The 26,139-nt window shown below is 36.4% G+C and overlaps 1 protein-coding gene across 1 annotated transcript; it reads left to right on the forward strand.

Moving 5' to 3' along the window:
• Positions 1-1,219: 1,219 nt before the first annotated feature.
• Positions 1,220-25,729, forward strand: EXOC1 (exocyst complex component 1; the record flags this gene model as incomplete). The annotated part of the gene is made up of 18 exons (XM_009865156.1): positions 1,220-1,343; positions 2,058-2,188; positions 3,350-3,509; positions 4,378-4,398; positions 5,141-5,328; positions 6,288-6,515; positions 6,754-6,886; positions 7,072-7,190; positions 7,682-7,735; positions 11,681-11,830; positions 13,196-13,301; positions 17,388-17,551; positions 19,242-19,349; positions 19,622-19,698; positions 20,215-20,443; positions 21,563-21,746; positions 23,882-24,081; positions 25,535-25,729. Coding segments are annotated over exons 1-18 (2,571 nt in total), but the record flags the coding sequence as incomplete, so codon positions are not given.
• Positions 25,730-26,139: the final 410 nt, after the last annotated feature.

Below are 26,139 nucleotides of genomic sequence, written 5' to 3' on the forward strand. Positions count from 1 at the left end.
TGACTGCTCTTACATGGGAGCTCTGCAATGTGTTATGTTCTTATTAATTAAAAAAAAGAATTAGTGCCTGCTTACTGGTTAAAGTTAAGTCACACATAAATAAGTTTCCAGTAACTCTTCAGGATGCAGTGATGAATTTAACAACAGGTAACCATCACAAATGTTTTCTGCAGCAGTATCAAACCTGGGAAAACTAGTACACTGGGGATTTTTCTTCCATTGGTTTGGCGTATTTTGCCACCAAATAAAATGTGATATATTTATTCTGCTTTAAGAAAGCTATTTGAGCAGAATACTTGAGAACGCTCCCATAACATGGGATCAAGAACCAATTTAGAATTTCCCTTATGATACCAAGGGAGGAGAGAGTGAGGAAGTATGCAGGGTCAGTGATCCCGAATCAGGGTGATTTTTCCCTCTACTAAAGAAAATTTGAATGTGTATGTGGTACACCAAGACTGAAAACTAATAGCTTGTTAGACTTGAAATTGTGGCATCTGAGTGGTGGACTGAATGACGCTATGACATAGTGTATCCAGAACATATTTCAGGAATCTTCCTGCAAAGCAGGCTGCCAGAGATACTTTTTCTCCCTCTAAATGGAACATTATTTTCAGTTTGGTCTGCCTGATTCATAACCCTGATTTGGTGAGAGTCCTGAAAATTTGATTGAAGGTTGTAGGTATTTTTGAAGGCTTCTAGACTTTTAAGTTTCGTTTAAGGTTGTTATGATAGTGACTTAAGTTTCACATTCACCATCCTGTCAAATTTTTTTAGATTTTGTTTGTTTGTTTGTCTTGATACACATTTTTACTGGATCCATTCTGAAATTTCACTACTTAGTGAGACAGTAATTTTCATTGCTTCGCATTTCAACTTTTTTAATGCCTCACGTTCCACTTTACTACTAAGAAGCTTTTTGTTCTCAGTTAAATTAAGCAGAAAGATTATGCTAGTGTTCATCAGTTGCCATTGTCTAACTGAAGTAAGATAGCAAGCTTTTTATCATAGACTTTTTCCTAAAGTGGACTAGTCTTCTACCTAAGTCATGCTTGTCTAGATGATGATTCATTCATGAAGTTACTTTTAAAATTTAATTAAAAAAAACCTAGTAGTTGCTATAAGTAAATAATAAAATGTTGTGGTTTGGGTTTTTTTTTTGTGTGTGTTAAGTGCCTGAATGTATTATGACTTCTTAAAACTTTTTAGCTGAGAGAAAATGACTGCAATCAAGCATGCTTTGCAGAGGGATATTTTCACTCCCAATGATGAACGTTTGTTGAGCATTGTGAATGTGTGCAAAGCGGGCAAAAAGAAGAGAAACTGCTTTTTGTGTGCCACAGGTATGTAGTGACATCACACCATATTTCTTATCTCCACCTTTGTTTTTTATTCAGTTGCATTTGTCTTAGCTTTATTTATGATATTTATTCTTACCCCTTATAAAACAGATGCTTTTGATTTTTAATGGAGGAAATCAGTTGTAGCTTTTACTTCCATTATTGTTTCTACTAAAAAAAAAAGAAATCTAGGCTGATCAGACTGAATACAGTGCCATGAAAAGTACTGTTTAGAATCCAAGGCAGAGGGCCCAGGAAAAGGCACAGTAATCAAACTGAGTTCTAGTAGTCCTTTGAGTGTATGTGTATTATATTACATCCTTCAAAAAAGGAGGCACTGTGGGTTGATCTGACAAAAAATCAGCTTACTAGAATAATTTTTTGATGGAGGAATCTCAGAAAATGTTTTTATTCTGACTGTAATTTCCAAATACTTCTGTGCTTAGTTGTGTGGCCATGGTCTGAGGTCTGATGTATCAGAGAAATATCTGTAAATTGGGTTCATTACTTCACAGGCTGTATAGGGATGTATTTCTGGTTGATTGAGACTTAAACTGAGCTGTGGATATTGTGGATGAAAATGTTTCAAAGGGTCTCTTCATCAAATATTATGAAATTTCCCCCACAGACAGTTCATTTCAGAAATTGAAGTACAGCAGAAACAGATGTTAGAGTATCTTGTGCATGTTGAAATTACCCTTTTACTTTATTTAATAGTGACAACAGAGCGACCAGTGCAAGTAAATGTGGTAAAAGTGAAAAAATCTGACAAGGGAGATTTCTACAAAAGGCAGACTGCATGGGCACTTCGAGATCTTGCTGTCGTTGATGCCAAGGATGCTGTTAAAGTATGTGTAACTTTTTTTTGTGAACATCCTTTTGGTTACAAATTAGAGTTAACTTCCGTGATACTGACTGCTTTAAAGCTTAGACTGATAACACATTAATTAGGAATTAGAATGATGTGTTCCTCTGCTGCTTATGTCAGAATTAAAGTTGATAGATGCGCCATGTTTTGGTTTCCAAATGTGATCCTGTGCAACTCTTTTGACACGGGCCTTTCCTGCGTTAGTTGTGAGATAACTCGAGTTTTATGTAATGATACTCTTTGTTTACAGATGTACAGTCATTATATTTACCAATGTAAGCTACAGAAAAAAAGCAGAACTGCTTTTCTTGTGCTGTACAGGAAATACCATTTCCCAGCATGTGCAGTTTTATGTGCAGCCTGCTTCTACAGATAGCAGTGACAATACAAGTAATAATAGCCCCAATAGTAGTTTTTACAAACTATATAAAAGTAAGAATTTAACATGTATCTCGGGCAATAACTTTTTTCATCAGGAGGCTGTCCTGTAAAATGCTTATAATTTGATTTTTTTAAACAGGCTATTACCAGTTACAGTCCCTACTGAGTTCATAAGTGGCCATAGAAAGTACTTTATTCAATTGTTATCAAAGCAATGTTCTCATCAGGCAGTAAATATACTGTTTAAATACTAAATGGTCTTTTCTGTCCTGTTCAGCGCTATTAAATAACATCATATCTATAAATTGTATCAGGTGCTCTTATTTTTTTTTTCCCTTGCCTATTTCTCTAAGTCTGCTTGAATTGTTTTCTGTATGTTAGTAATTCCAGCTACCATTTTCAGTTTCAGAAGGCTAACACAAGGCATCAGTCATTCTGAGGACAATGTTTCAGGGCAGTCAGTGCTGTCAAATGTTTGTTGAAACTCTTGCAGATCTCTGTGTTGTGTGTTAGAGATGCCTTATTTGGCTTGACAAAATAGTGACTTCATAGCGTGGATTCTGGTTTTTTTTTCGCTTTCAGTGTTTTAGCACCTTTGTTAAGGTGCATCAGGGTGCCAGCATTGGTGTATCAGCTTAAAATTGGCATCTCTGTAATTTCATTTTTATTCTGTCATCTCAGTGATTAAATGTGTAAACAATTTCTGCTGATCAGAGAATCATTTGACTGTCGAGCCTGTAACGTATCTCATCTTTTGCAGGAGAATCCTGAATTTGACTTGCATTTTGACAAAGTGTACAAATGGGTTGCAAGCAGCACAGTGGAAAAGAACACCTTCATTTCTTGTATCTGGAAGCTCAATCAGAGATATCTTAGAAAGAAAATTGACTTTATTAATGTTAGTTCACAGCTTTTAGAAGGTAAATTCCTACAGTTGTGTGTTTAGAGTTTAATCATTATTGTTGTAAAACAGATATACTAAAAAAAGAAATAAATCCTAATCCTGATGTTTTTTCCTGTTCAATTTTATTCTTCTGTATTTTCTAAATCTTCAGATAGACAAGGGGACTAAATGAAAGATCTTCTGTTAGAAAACAAACAAGACAAAATACTTCATTAATGAAGTTATAAATGTTGATAAACTTACTATATTTCTAAGACATTCTGTTTCTTGAACAGAATAAAATCTACCTGCAAGATCTAGTAGGCCCAAATGTGCAATGAACCCACTTTGGTTCTCATTTTCTTCTGAATTAGAAAAATACTTTAAAAAGTGACACTTCAGTAGCATGCTAGAGATTATGTGAGGTTTTATATGAAATTTCTAGTTTATAAGCTGTGAAGCACGTGTTAAATTCTGCTGGACCCTATTACAGTTTACATGACTGGTTGCTAAGGAGGCTTTGTATCTGGTTCGCTCATGCTCTATTAAATATTTTTACAATCATTTCTACAATTATCTTTTAATAGTTAACATTTTTTTAGTAAAGTCTAATGCGTAAGCGTATCTCACATAGAGTCTGTCAGAAATGGTTAAACCGTTGATATTAAAGACTAGACTCGCTTGTGCAGAACTTGGATTAGAAATGTAGAACAGAGTGGGATAGCATTTCTGTATTTGGTGTTCACTGAATTTTGCTTTTAACCAACCTCTAACTTTTCAAGTTCGTACAATATCAAAACATTCAAACTTACTGCCACTTAAAAATATACACACTGGTCATGCTTTGTCTAGCTAACATTCTCTGCTTCCTTTCCTCTGCTTTTCCATACCTTTTAATTCTTCAGAACTGCCTAAAGTTGCAGAAGGTGCGTAACACCTTTTTTCTTTATTTTGCATTATAAGCAATTTTTCTTAAATAATACAATTTTTATCTTTTTTAAATACTGCTTTGGATAGCTGATCAAGTTGCTAGAGATGAGACATGTTTAAAATGCCCTAAATGCTTTCTGGCTGGACTGGATTAATATTCTGTCAGCCTTTGAATGGCTTGTTGAATTAAGTAAGCACTGCTGTGAGAAATCATAGTTCATGAAGACTTTGTTATATAGTTTTCACTTACTTCAGCACCGATTTTCCTGCTATGAAACTTAGCTTGAGCATCAAGATAATTTTTATTTATTTGGTGATATATTTCTTAATCAACTTTAGCATGTTTCCCTGTTGCTCTGTCTACCAAAAGAATCTAACTTCTGCTGATTTTCTGCTAACAAGTCCAATGTAATACTGTGATATTCTGATACCTGATTACTAGTGTGAGAGGTGAATAAACTGAGACAGTTTGTCCTTTTGTACCTGCAATAAAGGAAGGTGGCTCTTTGTGTTTTGCTTATGTTGTCTAATTTGGGAAACTGCTGTTGGGAAACGGTTCTAGAAACCTTGATGAAGCCTATATAAGACTGAAACTTGGCGTTAATATACATAGGTAACAGATGGTTGTTATGGAAGTTGCTTAATGGTTTCATTTACTTAAAGACAGTCAAATGTATTTAAGGACTCTTGTGACTTTCTGCACTTGATAATGTGTTTTATTTCCCTTCTTTACATAAGAATCCGTTCCAAGTGGAGAGAATCAAAGTGTAGCTGGAGGTGATGAAGAAGCTGTGGATGAATACCAGGAGTTAAATGCCAGAGAAGAACAGGATATTGAAATAATGATGGAAGGGTGTGAATATGCTATTTCTAATGCTGAACGCTTTGCAGAGAGGTTGTCCAGAGAGCTACAAGTACTGGATGGGGTAAACATTTCTTCTTATGAACAGTTTGTCAGCATGTTGAACTGTTTGCACTGATACTGCCTACGTACTGTGCTTTGAAAAGGTAGCTAACGTGTTCTGCCGCATACTCAAATGTAAATGTGTATCTGCTCCTAAGCAGAGCTACCTCCTGTCTAGTATCGGATTTTAAAGATCTTCAGCTTTGCTTGCTACCTTCCAGACCTTTGGGGGTGAGTGGCAGGCTTTCAAAGGAGGAGCTGAGAAGAACAGAAAAAGGAGGCATTCTGCATATATCTTTCTTGAAGGCAGGCGTGCAGAGAGAGAGAGAGAGAATAGACGTTCCTGTCCATAGATGTGAACTCTTATGCCTAAAATACCTCTCTTGGTGTAATTAGGAGACTGGTTTAGTCTAGTAAAATTATGGTACTGTCACAGACAGCCAAATAACACATTGTTTGAAATTTTACTTTTTGAACAATCCAACATTCTAGAGTTTTCTTAGAAAACTTAAGCAGATGCAGGGGATACAGTCTTGAGGGAATAGTCAACAACCTCCTTGGATTGTCAAGTTGTATGTTTCTGGTATATTTTGAAAATGGCTCTTACCATAGAGGTAGGTGATAAGGTCACATCTCCTGTTGCCAGATCATCTAAGCTGTTTTTCTGGAACTAAAAATGTGCCAGCATAGTGGGAATTACTGTTTGTTTTTTGGTTTTGTGCAGATGAATGCTTCAGTTCTAAAAACTTGAGCAACGTTTGAGTTTTATATCTTGTGTTTGCAAAATAAGAAGTGTCATAGACTGAGAAACTGCTGTATTTGATAACAATTTGAGTAGTTCTACAAACTTATATTGTTTTGTCACTTTCATCAAGGGTTTTAGAAAGTGTTTATTTGACAGTAATAGAGAAAGAAGGAGGTGGAATAATTTTGAGATACAAAAATGTCTCTTAAAATGTTGTGGCTTAACTTTCTGTGTAGGCAAATATCCAGTCAATTATGGCCTCGGAGAAACAAGTGAATATCTTGATGAACTTGCTGGATGAAGCTCTGAAGGAAGTTGACCAAATTGAGCTCAAGTTGAGCAGTTACGAAGAAATGCTTCAGAGTGTAAAAGAGCAAATGGATCAGATTTCAGAAAGCAACCACCTTATCCATCTCAGCAACACAAATAATGTGAAACTACTGTCAGAGATAGAGTTCTTAGTGGTAAGCACTTTTATTGTGTTTACCAGAGTTGTTCACATCAAGTATAAAATTCTTCTAGGTTCCTACCCTCTTTAGCAACCATATGTGAAGTTCATTTAAAGTAACAAGTTTATTTTTTGATTTATTATTGCACTAACTTCAGTAAGTTTTTGTAATGATGGAATTGTCTTCACCATTTGTGATTCAGCAGCATAGCAAACTGACCTGCTTATGGACAGTACTATCCATTATTTTGTAGAATCACATGGATTTGGCTAAAGGTCACATAAAGGCCCTTCAGGAGGGAGATCTGACATCTTCTCGAGGCATTGAGGCCTGCACTAATGCAGCAGATGCCCTTCTGCAGTGTATGAATGTAGCTCTTCGTCCAGGTAAAGCTTTTGTTAGACTACGTACAGAATTTGTTATGGTGGTGCCTTTATTGTATGGGCTTTTCCAACTAGCCTCAGATCTTGTTTCTCTAGATTGGGAGAATCGTGACCTCAGGTCCTCTTGGTTCCCACACATGATATATTACTATATATTTTGTACTCTGTGGTATTCTTTTTGTTTGTAGGGCATGATATGCTTCATGCGGTGAAACAGCAACAGCAGCGGTTTAGTGACTTGCGTGAGCAATTTGCACGAAGACTTGCCAGTCATTTGAACAGTGTCTTTGTAATATTATTTCTTACTGTTCTACATGAAACTTTTGGTCACAACCCTTTCCTGAGAAGAAAAACAATCCAACTAAAATTGGATGTGTTCCGTGATGTAATAGTAAATTAACAGTTTGCTAGAGGCACTTCAGAGATGTTACTAAACATACCAAACTAGTTGCCTACAGAAGTCTCTTACATTTAAAAAACCACACCTCTTTTTAGTGGATTTACTTTCTGGATTAAACACATCATGTCATCTATATGGATTTATTAACTGTGAAGCTGGATTAATTGAGGAGGAAGAGCACTGACTTTTTTAAGGGTGTCAGAAGCTGAGAACATTGGAGTTCTTGGCTGCAAAAAAACCCCAAACCTATAGAAAGTTAAATGTCTAAACCTTGATTTTTCTGAGCCTTCAGTTGAAATATTCAGAAATCACTGTCCTGAGACTTGTTTCCTAAAGGCTGGATGTCTTTTTTTAGCATAATTTTTTTAATGTCTGAATTTTTCTTTATCTCCAATTAGTTTACTCAGACCCTCCTTCAACTCTATAACAGGTCCTACTCTGTTTCAGTTCCAGTGAGTACATTGGGTTTGATACAAGCTTTTCTAACTTTTTGAGCTTGACTTATCTAACTAGCAGCTGCATCTTTGGCTTGATGAAAATAAATTTGTTGTTACTGATTGCAGAGCCAGCAGACTTACGCCCCTTCTCACTTCCATTATTTTTATCAGCTCTCAAAGCTTCAATTTTCTGTTTTTGAGCTAACATTCCTCTGACTTGATCTCTAGAAATTAAGAGACAGATTGAAATGTTATGGAGGAAAAATATTTTCAGCAAATTGTAATATGTGTGCAACTATGCAGATACTGCAGTTCGGTGAAATTGTAATATCTGTAAATAAAATCAATTCCATTTTTATACATGTAAGCACAATGAAAGTTTTAGAAGTTTTAGGGTTTATATATTTGAATGCTTACAGAAAGTGGGATAGTCTTATGTTAGATAATTTTATAGAAAATTGTATTTGTGAGTACAGATCTGGCTTTTTATGGCAAAGATAAGTGCTTCCTACACTTTCTTCACTTTGCAGAAGAATTCCAGTTCTGCAGCATGTTAGTTCTTTTGCCTTTAGTTTGTGTTCTTAAGAAGGTATGTTTCTCCTCTTACTTTTCATATTTTGAAAAAGTGAGCAGAGACTGTGTCCTGGCCTCTAAATGAGCAAGTAGTAACTATGTTGTGTAGGTCCTGTGTAAATGCATTCACAGAGTTTTATGTAAGTCCGATGACTTGTGTATGAAAGTGGCTATTTTAACAGAATGCTTTTTCTGGTGTTTTGTTCTGCAGATTTTATTTTTAAAATGGTAAAATAATATTATTACTACATAAGACTACATGTATTAGGTTTAATACTTCTAAAGTGATTTTCAGTGCTACTGAGAGTGCTATTACCAATTTTCAATTTTTAAATTAAAAAAAAAGGGCAAGAAGAGTCATTAACTGCAAGAGATGAACCCTTGCAAGGCCTTTTTGGTTTCTGAAAAAGGAAAAAAATTTGTGTACTGCATTTTAAGGTACAAATTCAGGTGTTGGAGATGTAACAGATTTTGATGTTGTTACTTTGATGAACAGAGTGTAGCAATTTCTCAGTCCTGTGTTTTTGAAAAGTGTAACTAGAATATCTGAAGAGTTGCATTATTTGTTTAAAATTAAACCACTTCAGAAAAAGTAAAGCAAATAAAGATTTCTAAATTAAAATGGCAAATGAAAACATGATGATGTCTAGGCAGCTTCTATTAAGAAGGAAGATACACTGATTCGGTACTCATTAGATGGAAAACCAAAATTGCATTAACATTTCTGCCTAAATACACTATCTGGGAAGTATGAAATTGTTCTTTTTTTAAAAAAGGAAACAATGCTGTGATTCACCTGCTGTTGTAAGATATTAACATGCTTCACCCCATTATGCATTTACATAAAAATGAGACTAAATCTTAAAAGTTTAAAACAGAAATGCAACTTTGGATTGCCATTCACTGCAGTGTTAAAAGCTGTTTGCAGTAACTGTTACTAACAGTTAATGTATTTGTCTTTATTGTGTCCTAATAATATTTGATTAACCTTACTGTTTGTCTATAACTTTAAAGATTTATTTGTTTTAACAACCAGGTTAAGGATTCAGTTTAAAGGCAACTCTGGGCTTTCTACCTTTGAAATATGAAATGTTTTGAAGCCTTGAAAGTACGAAATAGTTGAATAACAAACTTGCAGTATCATTTGGTATGAATGCACGTGTAGTGAGAAGAAGCCTCTTAGTTAGATGGCGAAGGTACACCTGGAAACCCTGTGATCTTTTGGAGCAGGTTTGACATAGTTTAGGACAACCAGAGTAATTAGTCCTGTGCTTTCTCTGTCGTGGCTCGGAGAGTAGAATTTATCTTGTGAGGGGCTATGTTATCTAGCTTTATGAAGATTGTGACTACTAAGCAAAAATAAAAAGGTTTCTGTAATAAACAGTCATGAGTAAAATTGTTACATGAAAGAATCAATAAAGATAGCTGAGTGTTTCCTAGCAGTAATATGAACTAGCCTTTGTGGCCTTGGCTGACTTAGTTGAAGAAAGCTGTGAAAGTCACACAGCTCAAACTGTGATGAACTTGAACACTAGAATGCATCCTCTAGGAGTGTTGCACACCAGGGATAGGAGAGAGATCCATAAATGGTTTTCTATATCTAGTTTTTATAAAAGCATTTTAAAGATCGGTTGAAAATACTTGTATACGCATGCCCAGAACACATGGGATTGAGTATGACCCCCGTAATCACACTGGCAGCTGTGTGGCTAATGCTGGCTGGATTCCAATTTCAAATTATATGTTGCAGTAATCAAACTTTACAAAGTTAACTTTTTGGTGGTGTCACACTACAAGATCGTTTTTAGAAGGGAGATTTATAGTGTGACCCTTCCCCATTGTCTGTGAGAACAGATGAAGTTGTCTAGGACTTATTTCTTTGGGTCCGATTGTGTCTCAGTTTATGTAGTTAAGACAACAAGACTCAAACTAAATGCATGTTCGTGTTGGACATAAAAAAGTAATCCAGCCTTATTCAGAAGCTGATGTGTTTGCATTACGTTATATTGTAAAGGTTAGTCTTTTACAATTGATAATATCAGGACTCGTATCTTCGTTTTTTTAAAAACATAAAATTGTGAATATATTTTGGGACCTTTTAGGGCTTTTTTTAACCAGAGCCTTGAACTGATTAGTGCCCACTACAAGAGAAGGGTAAGCCAAAGTTGCTTTATCTTTGACTGTGTGACCCAAACTGGCTTCTGTTCCAACATAAAGACATGCAAAGGCAGTTTTTAAATTGTGTAGCTTATATTCTACCTACTTATCATGTCCAAAACAGAACTGACCAGGAATACTTCCTCTGTCAGGGACTGACACTGACTGACCTGCATAAGCCACCTGCATGTTATGCTACAGGAGCTAGAGACCAATTAGGACAATCTTTTTGTGCTGCCATAGCACAGACTGTATTTAAGATCAAGTTCACTTGTTCTATTTATTGTAATCCTAGTAAAAAAGACTTTAGAGAAAATATTAAAGCCATTTTGAAATTACGTCCCACCTGCCTCTCTGTTACCCCAGGGCTAATGGTTGTGTGTTCTGCTGCATGGCTGAACCGTGGTGTTACCTTGCTTGCTTCCTGAATTGGCCAGGAAACTTATATGACTTCAAGCGAGTGAAAGCTTAGAAAAGCTAAATCCTATGTTGTTCAAGCAATATGATGTGATCTTCACTTAAAGGTTGTTTGGTTTTTCATGAGATAAGCCACAGAAAAGGGTAGTAGTTTGTTGTTAAATGGATTGGTATATGCTGCATGCTGAAAGCATGTGTCTACATTTGTGTGGATGACAAGGGAATGCGTGTGAACTGTGTTTTGAAGACTTGACCAAGTTTTGGCCAAAGTGGACTAAAGTAGCTTGAATTGGAGTAGGCTTTGGAGGTGTAGCGTAGAGCTTGAAATGTCTTACAGTATATGGGAACACCATCTTTAAAAGGAAGCAGCTGTGATTCATTTTTTATTGTTGTTTAGAGAACCAATATAACACTCTCTTAGAATTTTTCAAAAACAATCATTTGTCCTTAAATCTTCATTCAGGTGTACCTTGCACATAAACATTTATCTTTAAATCTTCACTCGCGTAGCTTGCATTTTTGTGCAAAAATTGGTGAATTGAGTCACCCCGAAGGCAGTGGTAAGCAGCAAGGACCTTACAATGAGCAAGCTTACTAAGATGTGTTACCTGCCATGACTGTAGTATCTTGGTGTCCATATTATGTTAGGTGACTTTTCTCTCTTGTATCTCTCGACTTCATTTCTGGGCAAGGTGTTTTTGATGCTTTTCTATTTGCCTGAATGGGATGCTATCTTCATTTTAAGTTTTTTAGAAACTTCTAGTACATCTATATAGTGCTTCCAGATTTACTTTAATACTTTCTCTTATCAAGGGCCATGATCAGAGTTCCACTCTTGCCCAACACTCTGCTGAATTGACATTACCCAATCACCATCCATTCCACAGAGATTTACTTCGTTACGCTAAACTGATGGAGTGGCTCAAGAACACAGATTATGGAAAATATGAAGGACTAACAAAGGTATGTGAAGTGCTGACATGATGCCAGAGACTGTAAATAATATACTATTTTTGAGAGTCAAAAGAATTGCCTGTGTGTATATGCATGTCCTTTTAGTATTCCTTTATATTAAATATAATTCACTCTTCTTTTCTTGTTCCTCTTTGGAATAGGAAACTTCATTTTGGCATTTGTTATATCCTATTTTTTTTCCTCCAGGATTCTATGTTCCAAAGTATCATAAAGTATTTATGTAAAACAATTTTGCCATTTTACAGTCTAGTAAGAAAAATAATTAAGCTATTTTCATGTTGATATGGTTTTGACCTGTGTGACATCTTTATTTCAGCAGACTTTAATTTCACTTGGGAATATGAAAAACTTGAAGGTCTTTTATAAAGTAGATTAAATAGAAACATTTTGTCTTTGTATATAGGTAGCTTTGAACTACCATGTTTAGAAGTGACATGGAGTGAAAACATTACTACAGAAGTACAGAAAATGCTTAGACAGAAGTCAAGGGAAAGTTAATCCTTACAGACCAAGCCATCTTGTATTGAAGTTCTATCATTCTTAAAAACTCAACCAAGGAAGATTTAAATTAGATTTCTAAAACGGGTTTGAAATTTTCTTTTGCCTCCAGTGTAAAGCAAATGATCAATGAATGGTTAATGTCTTCATGATCTTCTAATAAAAAAATGGAGAGATTTGTGTTATGTGTGCTAAGTAAGAAAATTTTGAAGAACATAAAAAAAATCTTGATTTATCTTTGTTGATAAATAAAATATAGCCCTTGTACTAAAAATCTAAACAAAGCAGATAGTCTTCAAACTCATTTCAGTCGTGCCTCCTTTTATAATTTGACCTTGTTTTTGGCAATGTTGCAAAAATTTATTTTGGACTTGATTGGATCTTACAGTGAGTAGGTACGCAGAACTTCTGCCTCCCAGAGTTTTCTGGTCTTCTGTTTTTTTCAGAAAACAGTAGTAAAGGAGGTCCTCTGCTCAGGAAGATGTGTAGGAATGTCATCCTATTTGCTTTTTTGGGAGCATGGTAAGAGTCTAGTAAATGAGACTACGGAGGATGGTGCTGAATTCTCTCCATTCTACCCTTGAATTGAATCCTGTAGTGCTCTACCATTAGTAATCCTATTTGTATGCAGCACATTGCGTATCTTGCCTTATGGAGGAGAAGTAGCAGTTTGATGCCCAATGAATCACTAGGAAAATTAATATAACCTGCTTAAATATCATTAATATCTTGTTGTGCGTGCTACATAAAGGATAGGTAGATAGACAGACAGGCCAAAACAGTTTGTCATTTAGTAGAATTTACATACTTGCTGGTATGTATACCTCTTAATTAACTTCACATTTTTCTTTTAAGAATTATATGGATTATTTATCACGACTATATGAAAGGGAAATAAAAGATTTCTTTGAAGTTGCCAAGATCAAGATGACAGGCACAACCAGAGAAGGAAAAAAGTTTGGTAAGCTTCCAGGAGGCGCGTATCTTGCTTTCAGTCTTACTGTTTGCTTATAAAATACTCATTACAACACCTAGGGCCAATTTTGTAACAATGTAAAATTGTTTACTTTTGGCAAGGTAGAAGCTGGATGAAAAATACAATGGTGAAACTTCTTACAAGGCTAAAGTAGCTCAACCGGTAATGTTGTGAAATTGGTCAAGATAGAAGGAGGACTTGTCAGATTTTTAAATAGACAGTTGCTTTTTAACAAACTACAACCACTTTTTTGTAATTGAAGTATCCCACTTTATTATTGGAACGAATTTGAAAAATCAACTCTTGTAATTAAAGAAAGCTTAGACAGCACGTGTGTGTTCCTTCTGCTATTATTTCTGCTTTAAGTTTTGGGTGGGTTTTGAAGAACCTAGTTTTAATGCTAAATTTTGCCTAAGGAAGCTTGTGTATTTCATTGTGTTTTCAGTGGGATTTACCTATTTAGGCTGAGACTAGAAATCGTACTTCCTTGTAGGTCTGTCCGTTTAAGGGAGTGTGTATTCCTGCTAGGATTAAATAATCTAGTGCGAGTATGGAAGTGCAGCTTTTAAAAAGAAAACCTGAATACCTAGAAAGCAACAGTGACATAAGTGTATTTATATATTGACTATTTCATGTTTTCAGGTGCACTGTTTCAATTTAAAACTTGCTGGAAAGACTCGTATTTGTCACAGTTCACCATCTTCCAAATTCTGAAGTCAGAAATGATGTGCAGCTTATACTAGCTAAAGTTTTTGCAAGCGTATTTTGGGTTCTGAACTTCTATTTTGAAGTTTGACAGTAGAGAACAGAAAAAGGTAATGACAGAAAGAAAGCAGGAGAGTGTTGAGGCTTGACTGAGAGGGGGAAACTGGAAAGATGAGTCTTGGCAAGCTGTTGGACATGGGGAGCAAGCAGTGCCAGATGTGTCATCGTCAGATAAAATTTTAAATCTTGAAAAGCTACCTTACTGCAAGAAAAAAACCCCACTTTAGCCTAATACAAAATTGATTACTAAAGCATTCTGGGCACTTTTGTCTTGGTACTTGTTTTGTGATTTGCATTTGTGAGGAGACGGTTTTTGTAGCCTTTTCCTAACTTCTGTAAATGTGTGGAGTGGTCAGGAGTTTTGGAGAAAGAGGTCCTTCAGTTCACCAGCAGAAGAGCTGTACCTTGAGAAGGTTTCTGCCATGTATTCGTGCAAATGTATTCGGCAACAGCTTATATAACACTGTGTAGTTTCAGACTTCTGTGTTGAAGGTAGTGGTTGTACTATTACTAGTTGCACATTTAATTCCAAATACATCATGTCTTAATAGTAAGCTTGTTTAAGGAATAGTGTAGGTGCATAACGCTCCAGTTGTACTCGGACACTAAAGATGACCTGTTTCCAATCTGTGTTGGTGTGTGTTCTTGCCTTTTTTTTTTTTTTTGTGCTTTGGGAATAGCACTGCTGTTTGAATGCCTCAAACGCAGAGGGGATGCTGGGAGAATTCTGGCATTCTGTGCTAGCGCAAGGTTCTTTGTCTGCATTTTTATGGAAAAAAAAATGTATTTGGGTTGTGAGCATTCATACTTGTCTTAAGTAGTCATTTTTTTTCTTTTCTTTTCTGATGAAGCCAAGACTTTGATACTTAAATACCATAAGATCAATGTGGGAAAGTGTGCTACTACTGTCACTTATTTATATGATGTGGCTTCTCAAAAGCCCCTATGGCTCCTCTGATGGCACAGGGCCTAATCTTTGTCTGTAGTTCTTCATATTCTGAAATATAGTTCTGAGAGTTTGGAAATTGAGGTTGATGAAGTGGGACCAATGCATGACAGATGCATGTGCCGTATACACCAGGCCTAAACCTTTTTATTCAAAAACTGCCAAAACTCTGAATATCTGAAAACTAGTCTGGAATTAAATTTGAGTTTGATGTTATAATTGTCAGTAGTGTTGCCTACTTGAGAACATCTGGTATTTAAGACATGTTTGTGGCATTTAGAAGTATTTACTCATTCTATTACAGTAGGTTCTGCTTGCGTGCTCCATTTTGGGGGGCTTGTAGCATCCATCCTCATCAAGATCTTCTTAATACCACATATTGCTTTTAGTGTATGTATGCAAATGCCTTTTACTGGTTAGGGATTCTCTGTTTACTACAAACAACCATTTACTCTAAATTTCATATCAAAGTCCACTTGAAGAAACGGAAAACAAACAAAAACTAAAAACTAATGATTTTTTTACTATATTTTGATTGTTTTCGTTCTCTGCAAATTTGCAGCCATCAATCTTTGGTGCTGCATGAGTACACAAGATGTATTCTCTATGTGAACATATTGATTTGCAAACAACAGAAAAGGTTAGCCAGTCTTACAGTTGATATGAATTATTTTTGCGGTACTGGTGTGTGTTTTTTAAATTGAAGGTGTGGACAATATCTCTGACTCAGTACAAAATCACAGAAGTACATTTTATTTCTTCATGTCTATTACCGATACACTGATTGATCTTGGAAACTGAGTCTTTTGCAATATTAAGTCTGACAAATAAAACCCTAATTTAATGGACTTCTCAATTTCGATGATCTTAAATACATGTTACCAAAAAATGTTCCCTGAAGACATTATGTAAGAAAAAACAAAGTTGAATACCTAGAAACTTAACTGTGTTTTCCATGTGGCTTAGATTCTGAATTTGTAGAATAGCACCTCTCCAACTAAATGTGTTTGCAATGTAGTTACTTGCTGCTTATAGTTCTCCGCATGTTTCTTTCCAGTTAGAGCTTAACTTGCATCTTGTGCATGGTTTGTGCAAACTGCATTTTAACTTGTCTTTGTCTTTGATGCTTGCAACCTAATCCATCCCAGCTACACTGCCCCGAAAAGAAAGTGCTGTCAAACAGGAAACTGAGAGTGAGTATAACTAGTTGCATTAGTTGGTATTGTCAATGCATGTGTGTCAATGTACATGTGTAGTGCCGCATCATGGAAAATCCCCCTAACACTGAAGCACTCTGTTCAGAATGAAATAAGCATTAGCAGAATCGTTGTTTTTGCAAAGCAAAAATGAAACACGGCTAAAATGGCCCAGCATAGAAGTCGAGAAGGTTGGCAGATAAAGGCAACATCTTTTGCTTTTCTCGTGCTGCTAGTTGATCTAAAAAATATGTTTGAGGCTGAGAGCTTGCAGTTTTCCAACTCTTCCAGTAGGCTGAGGTAATGACATTTATTAGATCTGTAGACTTCGTCTTGTGTCCCTAGACCAGATACCAGGAGAGTAGTTAAATGAAACTTGCAGGATTGCTTTTAAGTTTATTTATGGTTGAGATGTTAGAAGTTTACATGGGGGTCAAATATTCACAATTTCTTGGACTTTTTTATTACTAACTTTCTCCATCCTGTTCCAACATTACTGAAAGTTTTGGGGGAACAGATATGCTGCTCACCTAGGAGAAGGCCCTACAATATCAGCAAGAAATGTCTGAGTGTTACTTATGATCCGAAGAGGGGGGAACGTTAGCAGTGGAGATACTATGGGATTGCAGATCCAACAAAATAGCTGGAGCAAACTATCTAGACAAAAGGATATTAACAGCAGAAAGATCAAGCTCAAGATGAAAAAGTGCCTGTGTGTATAAAGTTTTTTAATTTTTTTCCTCTTGTGGATTAATTCTTCTCCTAGTGGCAGCCTTTACCCAAAGTACATTCACAAAGATCATAACTGGTCTTTGCTTCCAAGCGTTCAAGTGGAGTATCTATCCTAGTGTTTTATCTATCCGTGTACAATATTACTGTATTACCCAGTTTTGTTCCTTTTATGCCTTTTTCCATACTTTACAATGAGGGCCTATATAGCTAAATTGTAATTTGAAACTTGCTGAAATTTTTTCAGTTACTTTGTAATGAGAAAAGAATGTGTTTATAGCAATAGCATTGACACCTTAGACAAAAAAAATTGTTTCATTTTTAATGTAGGACTACTAGTAGCTCTTGATCTCATACATTCTGTAATGAACCTGTTCTTCTTGAGTATTGTGTTCTGCCTTTGCTTCCCTCCTTCATAGTGTCTTTATTTCACAGGTCTTCATGGCAGTTCTGGAAAACTGACTGGGTCTACTTCCAGCCTAAATAAACTCTCTGTTCAGAGTTCTGGAAACCGTAGGTCTCAGTCATCCTCCCTGCTGGATATGGGAAACATGTCTGCCTCTGACCTTGATGTGGCTGATAGAACCAAGTTTGATAAGGTAAAGGCAAGATGGTGCACAGGATCCCTGCTTAGTTTTGTATCAGAAGGGTCTTGCATATCCTTGCATGGTTTAAAAATCCGTACTGTTGAAATCTTAAAACATGCCAATTTCAAATTCTGTATGCAACACGTGTCTAATAAAGACAGTTTCTAAGAAATATGTAGAACATAATTGTAAGATTCCATTTAGGTCTTCATATGCTCGGAGGAATCTTTAAAGAATATTGAGCATTAAAAAATGGTTTATTAGGCTCAAGTCCAGAATGCATTTTTAAGCGAATAGGAGTTGAACTGATGAATTCTTCAACTGATTTTATTTTTCTTAATACTCACGTTCATGTCGCATTTTGCCAGCGTATGAAAAGTGAAAAATAAGAAAACGTAATCTCCTTTTAGCCAGGACTAGAGCGTGGCTCTGAAATTTTATTTATACTGGTTTCACATCAGAGTTGTCATCATTTTTCAGCTTTAACCAATGGCACTAAATTATTACTGAGTGTCCTCAGCATCTGTTTAAAAACCTGCTGTCCTCGGCATCTGTGTCTGCAGTGGTTTTTGGTTTTGTTTGCTTGTTTCTGAACCTTTAAAAGTGTCGTTTCCTGTGAAGTTAACTCCTCAGTACTGTGGAGGGAGGAGGAAATATTATCAGAATGAGAGATACAAATATTTTTCTTATTCTCTATTAAATTATTTGATGGTGATAAGTGTCTTCTGACTTCTTAAATCCTTGTTAAATTTTTCTTTTGGGAGGAAATAATATGCATCTGAAACAATGAACTATTAAGTTATTAGACACCTGTAGCAGCAACTTGTCTAGAATTAAAATGACAACTTTTTAAAACAATTTTATACAAGTATTGTGCCAATTTTTTTCAACTTCTTCTGAATTTTATCCCGCACACATTGGTGACATGTGAGTGTGACTAATGTTTACAGAGTTGTAAGTCATTGATCTGACCTAGTAGTTTTTTCTAATTTTTTTTTTCTAGGAGAATAGTAGTGTGGACTCATTGTGTGGCTAGATTGCTTTCATTTATGTAAATTATTGCATGTCTTAATCCTGAAATACTTGGGGAGAAAATTCTGTGTTGTGTAAACCTGACAGATGAGAAGTATGTCTAACACCTGACTTACAATTTCAGTAGTACAGGTTAATTAAATTATTTTAATGAACTATTGCTAAAATAGTGTTTTATTTTAGATTAAATGTAAAAATCTTGATGTTTGCTTCTATTTCACTACAAAACCTGCTGTTGGTTTCTGTAGCAGCTATGTAGAAAATTCTTGTACAGAGCAGTCACCTTCTACATACGCAGTTTACCTGTTTTTCTTTCCTGAGGCTTTTAATTTTGTCTTCTGCCCAGGTTGCTGAGAGGAAGAACGGAGGGTGGCAGAGCCCATAACTTGCTGTTAAAATGCAAATGTTTTCATTGTAATACAAAAGTCCTTCCTGTTTTAGCTGTGGAAGGACATAGGTTGTTCTTTTCCTCTCTATGTTATACGAATGAGAAGGGACAGGACTACGTGGAAGGTTCAGATGGCGCTTCTAAAGACATGAGTACAAGCTGTTTCCATTTCTGTTAAGCCTTCTAAAGCTTACTGAAGATAAAATCGTATGTGACAAAAACTGGTTATTACTAACTGTTCAGTGTATTTGGTGTGTTGATGAAATATTTGGCTTTCTTTAGATTTTCGAGCAAGTATTAACCGAACTAGAGCCTCTGTGTCTGGCAGAACAGGACTTCATTAGTAAATTTTTCAAACTACAGCAACATCAGAGCATCTCAGGAACAACGGTATGACTCTTCATTCTGTCACCAAAGTAAAAGATATTAAACAGGCCTTGTAAGAGGCCTGTTTAAAAGATAACTTCTGAATTTTATCTGGCAACTTTGCAATACAGGTTTCTCCGTAAGCAGAAAACTACCAGAACCTTGTAAACCACTGTATTTGCTACTTTGTGGCAGGGGGGGATAATTATCTTTGGTTTGTTGGATATACTCATCACATAAATATAGAATTCAGACAAGATTTTGACTTCCTTTATTTACATTCCTTGTTCTTACAGAATGAGGCAGAGGAAATGGATGGAGGAAATTTAACTCGTTCATACGCTCCTGGTGTTCCACAAACGATAGCATCTGAGTATGTGCTGCTGTTGTTTATTATTGAGTCTTTAGCCTACATGTGAATTTATCTGGCACAGAAAACTTTCTTCTTTGTGATCAGAAGTTGTTCCCTTTTAGTTAAAGTGAATAGTGAACTGAATGTGTCAGTAAAGATAAATTTTTTTTGTTACAGAGGATGGATGTTTCTGTCTATAGTAGTATTAAAAAGATGCTTAATTCTCTAATAGTTTGCAAAGTGAAACTAGGCACTGTAATATGAAATTTGGAAAGTGTGATTAGCAAAATTCTGAATTTGATTGTGTGGCAACTTCCACACAGAAAATACTTCTTGGAATATTCTATACCTGTGACTATTGATTTTTACTATGTGGCGCTGGCATTTCTTCCCTTAGTAGCTTTATGAAAATCATGAGACTTAAATGCAGGTGAGACTACTGTATCCAATAAATTTATCCTACAAATGTTATCAAAGAATGTGTAAAATGCCCTAGTAAACTGTTAGAGTAACTTTTTTCTTATGCATTTTTAATAGGAAGGACATGATCCGACAAATGATGACAAAAATATTTCGTTGTGTTGAACCTGAGCTCAATAATCTTATAGCACTGGGGGACAAGATTGATAGCTTTAATTCCCTTTATATGTTAGTTAAGATGAGTCATCATGTATGGACAGCACAAAATGTGGACCCAGCTTCCTTTCTCAGCACAACGCTTGGAAATGTTTTGGTGACTGTCAAAAGGAACTTTGATAAATGCATTGTAAGTTCTTCAGTTATTCTGATTAAGCTAACTGTAGTGGTATAGGAAGCCCAGTCCTACCCAATTTTCTTTTGCACTTATTTGTAGTTAAATTTTTGTTTTTATTGTGAAGTGAAAATAAGTAACTTTGTTGCTCTTCTACTGGCCAAACCTTCAAAAAAGATAACCCAAGGGTGGTTGTGTTTCTTTTTCCTCTCCATTTCAGTTTTCTTCAATAATTAGCTATTTGCACTCGAACGAGCACTCGTTCACTGCTGTGAGCTCGTTGACACTTTCAGTTGTTTGTTTAAACTTGTGCTTTTACTGAGATGGCTGAAGTCAGTCACGTACACTATAGCTCTCTGCCCTTTTTGCTTACTGAAACAGCACCTCATCGACTTGGGAGGGTTTGGCTTTTCCCCCTGGAGCATAATACGCCAAATAGACATCTCTTCCATGTGTTATTTCTTGCATCTAACAAAAACTTTGTTTAGGTAAAATGGCAAATCTTTTGGCAGTAGCAGAGTCAGCCTTTACTGTCAGAAACTTCCTTTTGCTAATACAATATGACCATTATATGAAATACAACAAGGTTAGTGAAAACATAGTTGCTGGTATAACTTTTTTGTATCATCATAAATGTGTTGGACGCTAGGCCAACATAATAACACTGACCATTCTTGATCAGTTTAATACTAAAAATATTTTGAAGCTAATTTTTTTGGATTATATTCAGAAATAAAGTTTCTGTAGAATTTCCTGTAGCAAGAGGAATTGTTAGCTTGGCTGAATCAGAAGAGCAAAGTTCCTTGTTAGATTATAGAAGGAAAATTGTTAATTGCTTCTGGTGGATAAGCTTAGTGGGTTTTTTTCCCTTAATAGTAAATAAACAAAAAGGGAGAATAAATGCTGGAAGACTTGCCTGGTTTTCTTTTTGCTTTCCAGTTACTTTATTTATTAACAAATTTTTGAGGGTAAAAAGGCAGGAAGACTAAGTAGATACTCTAATTGAAGGATAAAATTATTTCTGTGTCTGAAAAAATGTTAAGTTTTCAGTAAGTCTGCATGTTTCTTTTACTTGTTGTTACATGATCTGGAGTCATATGAGAGACTAAGATCTGTTCTTGCTTTAAATTTAAGAGTAATCAGATGAAGCAGATGGATGAAGTAAAAATCTCCAAGAAGAGTAAAGTTGGTATCCTTCCGTTTGTTGCTGAATTTGAAGAGTTTGCAGCCCTCGCTGAATCAATTTTCAAAAATGCAGAACGACGAGGAGATCTAGATAAAGCCTACATAAAACTTATTAGAGCTGTTTTTGTCAGTGGTAGGTCTTCTAAGGTTGTCGTAGTTACTGAAATGATTGTTTCCTTCTATTTATATATAATTTCGCTCCAATTGACAATTTTTTTTTTCAAGACTCTTGCAAGACATATGACTGATACTGTGCTGAAATTTTGGTTCTGTTACCAGTAGGAACACAAGTGTAAACCTTTTGATTTTAATATACTTTTTTAAAATAAAAGTAAAGTAACTTCCAGCTGTGACAGAGGGAAGTGGCTAAGACTCTGGAGGGAGAGGACATGGCAGCAACAGGACATGCTCAATCTGAAGTGATTTCTTGTCTTTTCTCTCCTAGTGTACCTTAAATCAGGAGGTGAATCTAGATGGGATCCCTGGCATTTGGCCCTAATACAGCCCTTTCTTAAAATAAAGCCCTTGAGTTCTGGCTATGAATTTGACCCTTTCTTGGCAAATTACGTCCCTTGCGTCCTAGCGTGCCACAGCAGAATGTCTCTCCCGTCCTCCTTATTTTCATTGCTAGGGTCTGGAAAAACAGCAAAGTACTGGTTTTATTTAATATTTTTTTTTAAAAAAAAGGGAGGGTGGAGGAGGGTGGGACAACGAACTCTGGAAAAATTGTCTTTCCCTTTTAAAATGGGGGGATGACATACGCATGGATGGAAGGACTTCTCCATGCTGATTTACCTGCAAATTTTCAAACAATTCCACCCGTAGTAATGCCCGACGACTGAGACTTGCCTCTTTTTTTTTTAGGGGAAGATTGGACAAGAGACAGGAGAGGCAATAAAACTAGTTTGAGGAACAGTTGTTCCTGACGTAATTAGGAAATCATGGTACAGTAGACTAGAGTCCACAGGTGCTTAGCAGGAGCATCACAGCTGATAGGACATTAAATTTTGAAAACATTTTTAATTTGATTGCACCCTTTTCTGTCCTTAAGAGTTTACTGTTCGAGTGATAAATCTAAGCACATGTCAATGGACAGGCAAAGCTGTGCAATAATAAAATAACTAGTGTAGGAAGTATTTAGAAGAGCATATTTTAAAAGGGACTCAAAGTGATGCCAGTAAAGTGCTGAGGAAGAAACAAAACCTGTTTCAGACAAGCACAGAGCAAACTTAAAGAACAAAGAGTTCTGATGGGAGAGGATGAGGGATAGAAGTAAAGCATGAATATGAAACAAAGGTAAAAATATGTACAGACTCAGTGCAAAATGCAGTAGGGTATTTAATTTACAAGTAATGTTTGGAACCGATCAGAAAGATGTAGAACTTTTGGTAGAAGTGGGAAAGTGAGTAGAAAATTATATGGGATGAATGAAATCGGCAGTAGCAGACTTTTCTTAGTTGGCAGTTCAGAGTTCTGACTGAAATGAATTTGTGATCTTTTTTCATACTGTTGTGCCCAGGATCACTTTCATGGTGGCACCCTGGTAATCTCAGCAAAATGACTCATGAATGAATGGCCATAGAGACTTAATTGCCTTTTTGCTTGAAGCCATCCTCTTTCAGCCTAAAAAGGCCCAGTAAGGGAGTGATAGGTAGGATTTCTTTTGCATGACCTGTGAGGTTTTTTTGGGGCGGGAGATGAAGGTATGAGACCTATATATAAGATTATCCATTGTTTTTAAATTTAGGGATTTACAGTAACTTTGCCCATAAAACTAATAAGCAAAAATTGAGAGACTGAAAATTTTTTTAAAAACATCTGCCACCTTACTAAAGATTTTTGTTCTACCAAAGAGGGGAGTAATTTTTCTTTGATTTTTCTTAAATAGTTTAAGAAATAAACTTTTTTTAAGTAGTTCTATCATGTGAAATTTGTTAGGGATAATGAAAGCATGCTTGTAAGCCTCCACAGTATGTGGGTTATTTCTCACTTATGTAAATGAGGCCATATGTAGTCCCTATTTTGTATCATTTTATAAGTGGCTTTTTTGGTATAAAACTTTAATGGTCTTACAGCCTGTATATATCTGTTAATTCTTTTTGAAGACTCTCACATATTGATTTATTTAGTGGCAATTATGACAATCTCAAACAAACGGTTATCGTGCACATAAAATCCAAAATTCTTTTTCTGATGGTATTATCGTTATTTTTCTGAATTTTGTTGTTCTTTTGATATTTTAAGTATATTGCTTCCTTTTTCTTTCAGTTGAGAAAGTAGCTAATGAAAGCCAGAAAACACCCAGAGATGTGGTCATGATGGAGAACTTCCATCATATTTTCGCAACGCTTTCTCGCTTGAAAATTTCTTGTCTTGAGGCTGAGAAAAAAGAAGCCAAGCAGAAGTACACAGATCATCTTCAGTCTTATGTAATCTACTCGCTTGGACAGCCTCTTGAGAAATTAAATGTGAGTCTATTTGAGTTTATATTCACTTAAATGGCACAGACTAGTCTTTCCCAAGTGTTTAGTTGGCACTCTCTGATCACTGCATCTATCATAGTCTCTTACTATTTTAGACTCAGGTGTGCCTGTGAAGAGCTGTACTTATGAGGGTAACAGCCTTGTGTGAAAATAACCCACTTTTTCGTGGCAGTTAGCAGTACTGGCTAAACATCAGTTGTGTCTTAAGCAAATGGTTTTGAGGAAGGAAGAAGCGAGGGAAAAAGTAATCAGCAGCTTTGGGATAATGTTCCCTACCTCAACTGCAGATAAAATTGTTAAACAGTTCAGAAACTCCAGTACTAAGAAAAGTTTTAGGGAAGTTCTATATGTCCAAAGTTGAACTAAATGTTAAACAGAATGCTGAATGAGGTTCAGGCTCAGTTGTGCCCACTGAATGTTTCCCACTGTTCATTGATTTTTCTGTAAGCGTGATTTCAGCCATTCATTTTCTGTTGTATTCTCTTTTTGAAAATTAAAATGCTTTATTGCTTCTTCCCATATGTGAGTTGACTCTGGCCAGCACCTAAGCTGCCACATAGCTAACTGCTTGCAGGCTCTCTGCTCCCTGAGCAGGACAGGGGACAGAATAGGAAGAGCAAAACTGAGAAAACTTGGGGGTGGAGATGAAGACAATTTAATCAGTGAAGGGGAGGGAGGAGGAGGGGAAATAAGTGGTGCAAAGGCAGTCTCTCACTGCCTCCCACAAGCAGACTGATGCCCAGCCACTTTCTGAACCACAGCCACCTTGAAGACCAGCACCACTCTCACCCCCTCCCTTAATTTTTACAGTTGAGCATGATGTTACGTGCTATGGGATACCCTTTGGCCAGGGATGACCTGTTCAACAATAACCGAAATACTGTTGTGTGATCAGCCCTGCTTTAGCCACAGATGCAGAACACAGCACGCTGTGGGTTGCTATGAAGAAAGTTAACTCTGTCCCAGCCAGACCCAGGGCAGCATTTCAAATGACATCATGACGCCACATGCATGCTCGTAGGCACACGTCCTTCCATGTCACTGTTGAGAAAACTGGTGCCGGGCAGTGAAAAGAGAGGGCAATTGTGAACAGATATTACTGTTGTGTAATTATGGTTTAAGTAGAGAAAATTTTCCCAGGCTATGGCCTCTTTAATGGAGGATTTCAAGGCTGATTCACTATTAGTTAATAAAGTTGCAAAGAAAAGCTTGACAGCTTCTAGAAATGATTGATTGCAGTCCTATACTAGTACGTACAGGGTGCTGTGTGGTTGGACAGATTTAATGGTTATGGCTGAGAACTGCTTCATGCCAAATTTAAAAGAAAAAATAGGGAAAACAGGTGACAGTTGCCAAGCAGAACCAAGACTTAACTATTGTATCCTTCTCACATTAATTAGTTTAATCTTGCGATAATCATTAATGCTGTTATTGTTAGCATTTTTTTGAAGGTGTTGAAGCTCGTGTGGCACAAGGTATACGAGAAGAGGAAGTAAGCTATCAGCTGGCTTTTAATAAACAAGAGCTTCGTAAAGTTATAAAGGAATATCCTGGGAAGGAAGTGAAGAAGGGATTGGATAATCTGTACAAGAAGGTGGATAAACATCTCTGTGAAGAGGAAAACTTACTTCAGGTAAACTGGCTTAAAAACATTGTAATGATTCCACAAAGGCTTGATGTTCTTGCATTTGTATTCTGTGAGAACTACCGTCTTGTTAGCCATGTCTGGCGATCTGTAATACAAAGAGCGAGGTGACATTGCTGATCTGGAGTAGGTGAAGGAGTGTTTCTCATGTTTGTACAGGACACCAAATTGGGGGGTGAATCAGTCCGACGTGCAAGGGCAGGACGTCCATGCAGAGGGACTGGGACAGTCCTTGTGGAGTCTGGGCAGAAGGAATGGGCAGTCTTGCCCTGGGCTGGCAGATTCCAGCAGCAGTGCTGGCAGGGCGGGGGACAAGGCCTGGGGGGAAGGTGTTGGGTGTGGATGCGCAGCAAGATGAGCAGGGGCCAAGACTGCGCTCAGGCAGCAGCGAGGTCCTG

This window comes from Apaloderma vittatum, unplaced genomic scaffold, assembly GCF_000703405.1.
Source record: "Apaloderma vittatum isolate BGI_N311 unplaced genomic scaffold, ASM70340v1 scaffold38162, whole genome shotgun sequence".
NCBI lineage: Eukaryota > Metazoa > Chordata > Aves > Trogoniformes > Trogonidae > Apaloderma > Apaloderma vittatum.